Source organism: Eurytemora carolleeae, unplaced genomic scaffold (assembly GCF_000591075.1).
Source record: "Eurytemora carolleeae unplaced genomic scaffold, Eaff_2.0 scaffold460, whole genome shotgun sequence".
In the NCBI taxonomy this organism is placed as follows: domain Eukaryota; kingdom Metazoa; phylum Arthropoda; class Copepoda; order Calanoida; family Temoridae; genus Eurytemora; species Eurytemora carolleeae.
Genome location: NW_019396516.1, coordinates 1,945 through 13,872, shown reverse-complemented (window position 1 = coordinate 13,872; position 11,928 = coordinate 1,945). Strand labels below are relative to the sequence as shown.

Below are 11,928 nucleotides of genomic sequence, written 5' to 3'. Positions count from 1 at the left end.
AATCAGAGATGCGACTTCTAAAGAGGAGTGAGGGGGAAGGGAGGGGAGCTAGGGTGTTGGGGTCGGTACAGGTATGTGAAGGGGGCCATAGGAGGGAATAGGAAGGAATGAGAGGGGAGGGGGGTAAGGGGACTTAAACATTAAACATCTTCTCACTATTACTCATGAATACAGATATATAAACCGAAGATCAAAGTTTATTATTTATTTTCCCGGAAAATGATAAAATAAACATATTACATGCTTGTACATATATCCAACGTGTATAAGGTATATATATATTCATCATTTATATTTGTCTAAAGCAAAATTACGTTAAACAGTATAAAAGTTTACAATTAAATACTAATAGTCTTTTCTCTGGATATCGCATTTTATACTTGACAGGGTTTGCCAAAAAGACAGGTGCAATACAAGACTTTTAGCATGAGTATAGTTTAGTTATTCAGAGGTGGTTTTCACTTTTCAGAAATGGAGTCCCTTAGTCCCAGTCAGTGTTTTTCGTTTTCTAAAAAATGTGGTATGATGACAGCACTGCAAAGCTTGATAAATTTTCACACATTGCTTTGGAACTAACACTGGGTTCGCAGAACTTATGCAGTTTAATTCTTTAGATTTGCTTTATTTGATGGTGAGATATATCCTCCTGAGCCGATTTCAAAAGGGTGAACAGACACATCCCTAGTTGTTATATCTGTGATAAAATGTTCATATTTTTTCATCTTTTAAATGTTGGATTTTGGATATTCAAAAAAATATCCATTCTATCGATAATTACTAGATCTGGTTTTTCTGCGGTCACAAGGAGGTTGGGAGGGGGGGGGGGACAGTTTCACCCCCTGGAAGGGGATGGGATACCGGCAATCGGCATACATAAAAAATCGGTCAATATTAATCAATCTTGTTATATATTAAATAAGATCATTGTGTCTGCGATTTTTTTTGGTGTAGTGTAACCTTGCAGGTATTCAAAATATGGTTTGTAGTTTCTTGTCTTCTACCTTGCAATTCAGCCCCTGCCTGTAAACATACAGAATTCTGATGCAGATTTAGTAGAAGTTAGTTTGTGTTGGCAGGGTGTCCAAACAGGAGTTGAGCAGAAATTGCAGTGTACCTTTCTTTAGATTGAACATGTAAGATTTCCAGATCATGTCAGAATTTTCAAGCATTGGCCAGGTAGAGAAAATGTCCTTGTTTTATGTGTGTTTCTGTATGTTCTCTCCAGAAAGTTTCGCCTTCAAAGGATACTTTTTCACTGACAGTTGCTTTCATTTTTTTGTAGCATTGATGTTTGAAGCTTGGTTATCCCGCTCCGGCATTTCTGCTTGACCATAGTTCTCTTATGTGGCTTGTTGAAAATTTGTTCTGCATAGTCTGTGATGGAACCTCACAAATCCTCAAGACACTAATAAACATACAAAGAACCACAACAGAAATTATCAATTTTAGAAAAAGAGACCATCTTGATAAAAAGATATACGATGGATGTTCAAGAAGTTTTTTTAAGTACTTCTAGACGTCTCAGCCCTTTACTTTTTTTCAAAGCTCACTGTATCTATCTGAACTGACTTTTCCCAACGGACTTTATTCAAACTTAAAATTTTTATGTAATTCACATTTTCCAGGAGGGTGTTTAGCTCAGTTGTCACCTATAATCCAAAATGCATTCGAGGAGAATACTATGGACAAGGCAGCAGTCGACATTTTTCTAAAAGGGCAAAAGTGTAACGGAGAGTGTTGGCAGAAAGAGTAAATGTCTGGGCCGAAAAAAAACCTCAAAACCCCCACAAATAGTCACAAAATTGAAAGTTTCTCAGACCAAATTCGCGAGGCTTCTTAGTTGATGAAGTTTGATGAGTTTGGCATCTGAAATGGTGTGTAAAGCAAGACTTGAAAAAAAGGTTTGGACAACATTTGCTCCAAAGAGGTTCTTGGAAAAGATTTTAAACTGGTTTGCAAAAACAATAAAGGCTTACCTTCCTTTAAATTTTTAAGTTTACCCAACCTCTCAAACACGCATAAATGGATAAAGTTTGAGTTGTTAGATTTATTATGTAGGCTGTGACAAGCAACGTTAAAGGGCTCCAAGAGAAAGCTAACTGCGTCCAACATATTATCTGACCAACATTAACTGATCAGAAAATTTAACCGGTATAAATTTAGTGAACTTTTTTAAAAAAAATTACAGGGCTGAGAGGTCTTGAAGTACCTAAAAAAATTTCACAAACTTATTGAACATTCCGCCCTCAGTATCAATTATATCTCATAATTTGGGCTTAGACAATTGTCCAAGGGGTACCGTTGTGAATCAGAGATGCGACTTCTAAAATGAAATCACGTCGACAGTAAAGCTTAAAAAATGTGATCTAGGAACATTATTTTGATGTATTTTAGCCTACCTGAATTTTAAACTAACTGGCGCTGATCCGCAATTATCCTTCGCGCATTTAATAAATTTCTGAAAATACATATTTTCTATTGTTTTGCTAGTACTCTGTAAACAAACTTGAAGTATAAACATTTTACAAAAAATATTTTTTTGTTCTAAAAAAATCATGATCCGTGTGCGGATGGAGACTGGTGTTTTGGCTGATTTTATCTCATTACAAATGCAATGAATAAAGAATCACAGATTGATCGGAAGATCCTTCGCAGAATACTAACATCTAATGCTATTGGTAACTCATCTAAATATGTTTAATTCAACACTATTAATTTCAAATTCATTTAAAATTTGTGTTCCTAAAAGAACAAATTTAGACCAAATCAAAAAATCCACCAATTTCGCGTAAAATTGCAAAAATATGTAAGATGTACACATCGGCCAATATTGCAACGTAGAACTTTCAAACCGACACATATTTGTCAAATATCATTTTTTACTTTCATATTTTAATTTACTTTTTTGTTCTTAATAAGGTTTTTAACAACGTAAAATTCTGGGATAAATTAATTTTTTTTCTATTTTCTATTTCTTTTCTTTAATTAATTTGTTTAATAAGAGAAAAATTGTAGATTTCCGTTTCGCAGAATATATTGTCCCCTAAAGTAATGTGTAGGAAAGTGTAGTGTACACTGTACAGTGCAATAGTAAATTTGTAACCATTTCAGAGACAATCATTTACAGGAAACAGAATACAGGGTTACTCACAAAGGATGAAACTGTAAAGACGACCTGGAACTTTTAAAATATTGGAATCCTAAGATCTTTTTAAGGCTTAATTTACAATTTTGGTTGGAAAGAAACAACGCAGTTTAAGGGAATCGTGAACATAGGAAAAAAAACATTAAATACCGTCTTTGAAGTCTAATCCTTTATCGATAACCACATAAAATCTTTAATTAATAAAACCATAAAATAAATTGTTCTGATTCAGCTAAGAAAAGGGTGGATTTAAATTTTAAAAAAAAACATTACACGAAGAATGAAACTTATTTGCATTTTGTTTTAAAGATTATGAGGAATTTTATAATTTTTATTAAAATGTTGAATTTGTTCCTAATGTTGAGCGTACATGCTGCTATTGCTGCCATAAAAACAGCTTAGAAGTTTGCTTTAAGTACTGTGATTATCTCATCATACCCAACCAGGACCAGAGCGCAGCCAATAGATCGCAGTACGTTAGTGAAGTTACCCTGCAGTACAGTACATTAAATTGTTTAACAAAGAATATATTAAACTGTTTATTTAGATGATCTAAACCAAAAGATACCAAAAGATCTCCTTATTTTTTTCTGTTCATTCAAAGTCAGCTAAAAATGTTTAAAAGCTCTTCACATAATCATTTCTTGATTATTTCTTGAAGAATATTCGGAGAATTTTTCAAATAAAAAGTGGAACCATTTTGGTGTCCAGTAAAATATTTGTTACAATTGACTGTTTTTTAGATTTTTATCTTTGAATTACAAAAGGGGATGGCGGAGATGAAGGTGGGGGGTGGGGTCCCAGCCTTCCCTTTTGGTTCAAATCTTCCAATTTTTGGCTGCACGCCTACTTTATTATCTTTTTCCTAATATAAAAAATTGGACACTAATGACCTTTAATGACCTCTAATGACCTTGACAAAAATGTAGAGTATTACCCTTTTTACACCTTAAAAAATGCCCTCCCCTTTCTCTCGTTAAAGTTAATTTGAACACACTAACCTTAAAGAATCCTTCCCCCCCTCGCCAAACCGTGGAAGTTAATTTGTACACACTAACCTTAAAGAATCCTCCCCCCCGCCAAACCGTGGAAGTTAATTTGTACACACTAACCTTAAAGAATCCTCCCCCCCGTCGATCTGACCGTGGAAGTTATTTGTACACACTAACCTTAAAGAATCCTCCCCCACCGGGTGTTTTACTTGTGAACAACAATGTGTATAAGAACCTAACCATGGAAGTTAATTCGTACACACTAACCTTAAAGAATGCCTTCGCTCCCTCGTCCTTCAAGATCTTCTTCCAGCAGTCCATTGTTCCACTTAACAGTAAAAATACATATGAATATTAAAATTAAATATTGGGAACAAGCAAGACGCTTCACGCACCCTCATGGAAATTTTTATTGATTCTTTTATTCTTTTTTATTTTTCGTATTTTTTTAACATTGTTAGTAATAATAAAACATATTTTTTTGTTATTTAAGAAAAAATTTCATGAATAATGAATTTTCTAATGGCCAAATTTACTCCCTTTATGTAATAGTTCACAAAAATGTCGTGTAATCGTAAACCGTGCCTGTACACGTTATACCGAACCTTAACACGTTGTACAGAACCTGTTCACGTTGTACCGTACCTGTTCACGTTGCACCGTACCTGTACACTGCGTACAGTTAATGTACACATTGTACCGTAATTATACACGTTGTACCGAAGTTGAATACGGTGTACCGTACCTGTGCATGTTGAAACGTACCTGTACACTTTGTACTGTACCTGTACATCTTCTCCCCCTCGCCTGACATCATCATAAGACGACGGCGAACAGTATCGAACGGATAAGAGACAGTTACAGATCCCATTGCCACAACCTTAACAGAACATTTTTTATTTTTAAGAAGGGCTTACTCGATCTCATCATCGGAAAGGATTACGTTTATATTGTTAGAAGTGAATATTTTCTTGAATAATCACCCCCTTCCCTTTTCTAAGGGGTTTTATTTGTTGAATTAGGGAAAATAAATGACTTTTTGGGAAAAATAAATGTTTCCTGAGTAAAAAAATAATAAAAATTTTAGGTAAAAAGAATTAATAGGATAAAAATATTTGCCTTTTGATTCATTTTTTTCATCCATCCCCCCCCCCCCATATACTTTACTAGAGGACTATTTATCTTTGATTTTTCGATTAAGAACTTTGATAGAACTTTATTTTTATTGAAGAGTGAAGGATTTTTTGTCCCTTTACGGGAGGATCTTTTTTACCTGAGCAATTGCAAACTTGGTGAAAATAGATGGTTTATCAACCATCATCTTGGCAGTATCATAAGCTCCGAAATATATCGCCCTAAAAATAAATATCAAGTTGATGCAAACAGAGCTGGGATACCCTTAATCCCGATCGCTTAATCTCGATATGCACTGCTGTGGAAACTTTTGATTTTCGGCTTAATGTTCCCTTTTGAATAATTTTATCGAGTTCCGACAAATAAGGGTGCAGAAGTTAAAAGTTCCCGGCTTCTGATTGGCTGTTCGGTTTCTGCAAACGATACTCTGATTGATTAACTTTTACACAACTTCCGGGAATTCAAATAAAGATTAGATAAATCTGCAGATTAACAAAAAGAGGAGATTAAGAATTGATCTTGATATCCATAATAAGAGAGATTCCAGCTTAGAATATACATTACAAATTAAGTTCAGAGATTTAATTCAAAAGCGGGGGGGGGGGGTACCGGATTTACAAAGGTTTCCTTTAATCCAATATCTGATCGTCGTTATTCGAGCTTGAAGTGTTCAACGTCCTCCGCTGTTTTTAAAGTAAAAATCAAGAACCCACAATTGAGATTTAATAATTAATTGATCTCTCATGAATTCTTGATCAATTGAATCGGACGTGCGTACCACTCTTTAAATATAGTCACGTGATTACATCTAAAGTCCGTTTAAACTTAACCCACTTTTTCAATCTTATAAAGTAAAAAGGGGGTTATACACAAGTTCAACCTCAAATCGTATTTATCATGCTCTTGAGTCGATATTCACAAAAGTATCCCGAAAAGTCACCTGAAATATTTTCATGTTTTCAACTTTTAAAAATTTATTTTTATCATTCACGTTTCTATGTTAGTAGCTTACGGATTTCTGCTACAGAAACAATTGATATTGTCAGAAATAAACACTTATCTTAAACATTATTGATCAGATAAAAATTTTAAGGGATCCGTACGTGAATCGGGAGGCGGTTATGCCCCAGGCCACTATGAAAGGAGGGTCATTTGAAATTACGACTTGACAGTTCCTCTTAGGTTAATTACTTTCTGAACATTCAAACTAAGCCATATTTCAGGAGTATATATCTTAAAACATTACACCCCACTGCAGAGAGGGAATACTTTTTTGCTCTGGAAAAAAAATTGGATATCACAAGACAAGTTTCTTTTATCCTTTTTGTTAAATTTTACCCCCAAAAAATCTAATCTATATTTCCCAATTGAGCGACTAAAACCTGCTCAGTGCGCACACATACCTAACTTCTGAGGGAAAATATTTTAGAAAGGGGGAGATGATTTAAAAAGAAGATATACACCCCTGAATAATTTACCTGTAAATAATGATACCCTGAACACTGGAGAGAAAACCAGGATACAGTCCTCGAATCATTCCGTCAGCCTGCAATTTTTATTATTATCATTGTCCTAATTATTATTTTAATTAGTATTATTGTTTTTTTTATATCATCACAGTTATAATTATTGTCAAAACACAAATCTCAGCTGTTAAGTAATAGGCAACTATCAAATCTTCATAATCTCTGAATGGGTAATTAAGTTTCTGCATGAAAATGTTGAATTTCTTTTTAAAATTTTATCAGAAAATCTGAAAGAATGTCCATGACCTGGATCCGAATCCATTTTTTAAGGTGGATCCAGGATCCAGATCCACATCAAAATGAAATGGTTCCTAAGGATTATGGCAAGCAATTGATAATGTAAAAAGGCCAGTAGCGACTAGCAAAGGAGTTGAGTTTTAGTGAAAAATATAACATTTATTCCATTTGTAAAGTTAAAGAATTGAATAACTAAGTTTTGAACTAGAACACAAAATGATTACAGTTTTTTAACTTTATTCAGAAATGATCATTGCCAGTGGTCACGACACTATACGCAAAATAAAATAGAGCATTCTGAGACCAACTGGCGATAGTTTATTCCTTTTCAACTTTAAAATAAACTTTTGACACTTTTTTTCTGTCAGTAATGAAAATAAATGTAAAAACATAACAAATGTATTTATTTCATGTTCCTAACTAGAATAACTCAAAAATAAAGTATGTTTCTCGTATGAAACGTTTCCCTTTTAGTATGGTACATATTATATATATTGTATAATGTATATGGTATACCCTAACAATAAGTATAGAATCTTATTTTAAAGTCAGGAAAGTCAGTCAGAAATGTTTAAAATACTTAATTCCTCAGAATTGGCTCATATTAAAGGTTCACAGCAATACAAAAAAGGGTAAAACCTTTTATTTAGAGGAAATATTCATCTTTAAAATATCAAGGTCTTCGGCTTCAAGTTCTACGGATATGCGGATGAAGAAGATAATAAATCAACAGTTTATTTAAACGTTATTTCACTCAACATATTAGAAAAGAGACGTAAGATGGTAAAAAATACTAATATTATTTAACTATACCTTGTATGACTTTGCAATACAGTCAAAAAGTCCTTTAAACTCTCGGTCCGCGGCAGCTTTCCCCACATCAGCACCCAGCCTGGTCCTATGAAAGCGTAAAAAATTAAGAAACATCAGAGGTGTATATTTTTCATAATGCATTTTAGCAAATAAGGATCGAATTGAATTTAGAAAACAGTCCCTTAAAAAGAAAACTAAACCTTGCAAAATCCAGAGGATAAACGATGAGAAGCGAGGTTGCCCCCGCCGCTCCACCCGCCGCCAAGTTCCCGGCGAAGAATTTCCAGAATTGGCTTTTATCAACTCCATCCATAAACAGCGCCTTGTACTTGTCTAGGAGGAAACAAATCAATCAACCATATATTCAATCTTTCAATTAAATCAATCGCTACTTTAAAATGAAAATATTAGTCTTTAAAATAGTTTGTATGTTTATCAGCTCAGGTCTTTATCTAAAGATTTTGTGGCAGGTGTAAGACTTCAATTTCTGACAGATTATGGAGTAGAGTACTATTTTTGGCAGATTTTATTAAATCAAGTGCTATTTTTAACAGATTTTAAAGGATCAAGTGCTATTTTTAACAGATTTTAAAGGATCAAGTGCTATTTTTAACAGATTTTAAAGGATCAAGTGCTATTTTTAACAGATTTTAAAGGATCAAGTGCTATTTTTAACAGATTTTAAAGGATCAAGTGCTATTTTTGACAGATTTTAAAGGATCAAGTGCTATTTTTGACAGATTTTGTGAATAAAATCTATTTGTGGCAGATTTTATGGACTAAGATAATATTTGTGAGATAAATTTTGAGTCTAAATGTTGTTTTGTGGCATTTTTGATGTACAATGTTCACCCAGATGAATCCCCTGTGTCAGTCCATCAATCAAATAAACATTTTCATCCCTCTAATGCTCAAAATATTTGAAAAGACTATTGGAACAATCGATTACTAAACAAATTCAGTTTATCACAATATATTTACTGATCATACAAATACAGTTTATCCGTCAAGGACTGAATAAGTATATTTTTAGTCTGTCGGTCTATCAGTCTGTTTGTTAATCAGTCTTCTGTCAATTGGTCTGCAACTAAGTAACTAATTTAATTGTCAAACTGTCAGTTCATAAATCAAACCGAATTTAAGCTAGTTTTGGAATCATATACACATCTTCAGATAGTTGACAAAATGATGGAACAAAATCTTATCGATTGAATCAAAAAAGAAACTTAATCTAACCCTTGAATGCGAAGTTGAGGGCCTGGGTTGGGAAGTATCTGACAACATTCACCACATTTCCCCGCCAGAAGGACAGGAAACCTACACAAATTCCAACTATTAAGAATAAAATGTGTAAGCACAATAAACCAAGGAATCATTATCTCGAGCAAAAAAAAATGACTTTATTATTTAATTCTATAATAAAATTCCACCAATCTGCACCCTCCCTATTTTTTTTATTTCCTTCCCGAAAATAGAATAATCCTCAAGATTTAATAGGTTTGATCACCATAAAAAAGTGAATGCACACTGCGCAATGCAAGTACAGTTAGCACCACCGCTGTGGAGAATCTTTGTTTCTTAAAAAACTACTTAATTTTTTTCAGAAATGACAATCTTTTTCCTGCACTTAACTACTTTATGTTATGAGTTTGTGCACGAAGCGAATCATTATTATTAGCATTAGATACTAATTTTAGAGAAAAATAAATAATTTCGAAAAAGGTTTTTTTTCTTTGTTTTTTAAGGGGCGGGGTTTATTAGAGGTAATTATTCCACTCAATTCTAATATCTTTGATTGAAAAAAATTATACAGCTCAAAAAAATCCGTGGATCTACGTAATTTTCTCCTGAGCCCGAATCGTCCCATCCGTACTTTTGGCAAAAATTTGATGTCTCCCACTGTGGACGTCTTCAGTACGGTGAAACACGACCCCACTCGTCGAAAATAAATAGAAAGTAAAATTAGATTAGATGCGGACACTTGTACTTTGGCTGACATCTGGCGGACAAACACTAGTAATATTAGATTAGGTGCTGACACTTACACTTTGGCTGACATCTGGCGAACAAACACTATTGAGTACGGCAAAGTATGTCTTCAAAATTTCCGTTAATTTGGGACGATCCGGGCTCTGATTATCTTCACATTTGGACTCTGGGTGAATATTTTCTCGAAATATTATTTAATTCCCCCCCCCCTCCTAAAAATTATTTTAATAGAAGTCAAATATGCTAAATCAAAATTAATTTCTAAAAATTTATACACAACTGTTTGGACTAACCCTGTTCCTTGTGAATCCTTTGAAAGCAATCCACTAGTCCCTTATACTGTTGATCTTTAGGTATATGCTTGTGCGAATCCTGAAGATTAAAAATATCATTAAATATTCTATTCAGCAATTAGTAATTTCCAAGAGAACGAATTCTGGACCCCCCCCCCCCCACCTTAAAAAAAGCACATAAATTTGTTGTAATTTAATTAATAACTAGTGGTCTAGCCGCGGCTCTCCACCCCATGACATGTCCTAGCCAATTTCTGGCCCGAGCTTTGCGGCTAGGACAGGTTAGGGGGCCGAGCGCTACGGCCAGGACAGACCTTAAATTTCAACAAAATTAGTATATATTTAGGGTTAGGTTATGACACTTTCTGGGCCAAGCGCTGCCGCTAAGACAGGCTAGGGGGGCGAGCCCCGCGGCTAGGACAGGCTAGGGGGCCGAGCGCCGCAGCTAGGACGGGATAGGGGGCCAAGCGCCGCAGCTAGGACTGGCTAGGGGGCCGGGCGCTGCGATCACATGAGCAACTGTGCCATATGTCAGATACATGTACAAAATTGATAGGAGGGGGGAACGGGGGGGGCGGAGGGTACAAAAATCGTTCTGTAGGAAATTGCCGATCCTAATTAGTAAGAAAACCCTTGATAAACGCCCCAACCTGGATTTGGAGAAGAATTTTAACTCTCTCCAGAGGAGCAACAACAGTCTTGGAGACTGCGGCGGAAATACCGCCGGCGATAAAATCAAGAAGAAAGTCTCTATTCATTCTGGGATAGAAAAAGTCTCTGAAAAAAAGTAGTTAATAAATGAGTTTCAAGAAAAGTCATCACTGCACTGCACGACATATCACGGATCACTCAAATTGTTAGACCATATACATAAATGGTTAGAATTTTATATTAAAAACATACTTGGTAGAACTTTGGGAGTTTAAATTTGGCTTAGAATAGAAGATTTAGTGCTGTGTAAGTATCCGTTGCCAGTTACTTATAGGCTTGCTTGGCAGCTTGCTGCTGCTGTATTTGCAGTTTACACACAAGCTACCTGTGTCAGTGTGCTCTGCGTTTTGTCTGTAAAGTAAGCCGTCTGTCTGTGATTGAAAGCGCAAAAAAAAACTTAGAATGCCGCAAATCACTCCTTGTAAATTGATTGATTGATCAACAAAAAATACAGATTTTTATTAATTTAATGGTATAAGGTTTTTTCAAATTCGTGTCTAATAAAATTATACATTATACAATTGGGGGTCTGGAACGATGCTATTAAGTTTGAACTACTGCCATTTGAACTATTGACTTTTTGAACTATCGGTCGTTTGGATGGTGTATTTTTGGACCTACGCCCATCCCCTCTACTGCCCATCCGACCTACAACCACGTGGCTTTAACAGCTGTGGTAGGACCGATGCACCGGTCAGATGGGCACGTTAAAAACAGCATATTGGTGCATCTGACCTACTTTAAGCTACTTTAAGACCTACACGTTAGTAGATTTAATGGGCCTTTTTTGTAGGTCGGATGGGCATTTTTCGTAGGTCGGATGGGCAATTTTCGTAGGTCAGATGGGCACTTTTCGGAGGTCGAACGGGCATTTTTCGTAGGTTGGATGGGCATTTTTCGTAGGTCGGATGGGCAATTTTCGTAGGTCGGATGGACGTTTTTCGTAGGTCGGATGGGCACTTTTCGTAGGTCGGATGGGCATTTTTCGTAGGTCGGCCCAGACATGTGGCCGCAGCGCTCGGCCCCCTAGCCTGTCCTAGCCGCAGCGCTCGGCCCAGAAGTTTATCAAATTTATTAGAGTTTATCAA

At 35.3% G+C, this 11,928-nt stretch overlaps 2 protein-coding genes across 2 annotated transcripts in view; both read right to left on the bottom strand.

Moving 5' to 3' along the window:
- LOC111704710 (ras-related protein Rap-1b-like) overlaps window positions 1–2,460 on the bottom strand; it is a gene marked incomplete in the record, with an annotated part of 8,939 nt that extends 6,479 nt beyond the window's left edge. Inside the window, 1 exon segment of the mRNA XM_023477032.1 lies at window positions 2,406–2,460.
- On the bottom strand, window positions 2,456–10,934 carry LOC111704709 (ADP/ATP translocase 1). Its single transcript, XM_023477029.1, has 11 exons — window positions 10,780–10,934; window positions 10,130–10,208; window positions 9,084–9,164; window positions 8,048–8,180; window positions 7,848–7,932; window positions 6,750–6,817; window positions 5,411–5,492; window positions 4,923–5,017; window positions 4,405–4,465; window positions 3,500–3,636; window positions 2,456–2,687 (listed from the first exon to the last, which is right to left on the bottom strand). Exons 1-10 carry the CDS (start codon window positions 10,885–10,887, stop codon window positions 3,544–3,546), a joined length of 885 nt encoding a protein of 294 aa, XP_023332797.1. The 5' UTR covers window positions 10,888–10,934; the 3' UTR covers window positions 2,456–2,687; window positions 3,500–3,543.
- Between the last annotated feature and the right edge of the window lie 994 nt (window positions 10,935–11,928).

Coding starts and splice junctions, on each gene's coding strand:
- LOC111704709 (XM_023477029.1), bottom strand. CDS start 10,887: ATGAATAGAGACTTTCTTCTTGATTTTATCGCCGGCGGTATTTCCGCC. Junction 8,181..9,083: donor CCTCAACTTCGCATTCAAGG/GTTAGATTAAGT, acceptor GTTTCCTCCTAG/ACAAGTACAAGGCGCTGTTT. Junction 3,637..4,404: donor GAGCGAAGGCATTCTTTAAG/GTTAGTGTGTAC, acceptor ACTGTACTGCAG/GGTAACTTCACTAACGTACT.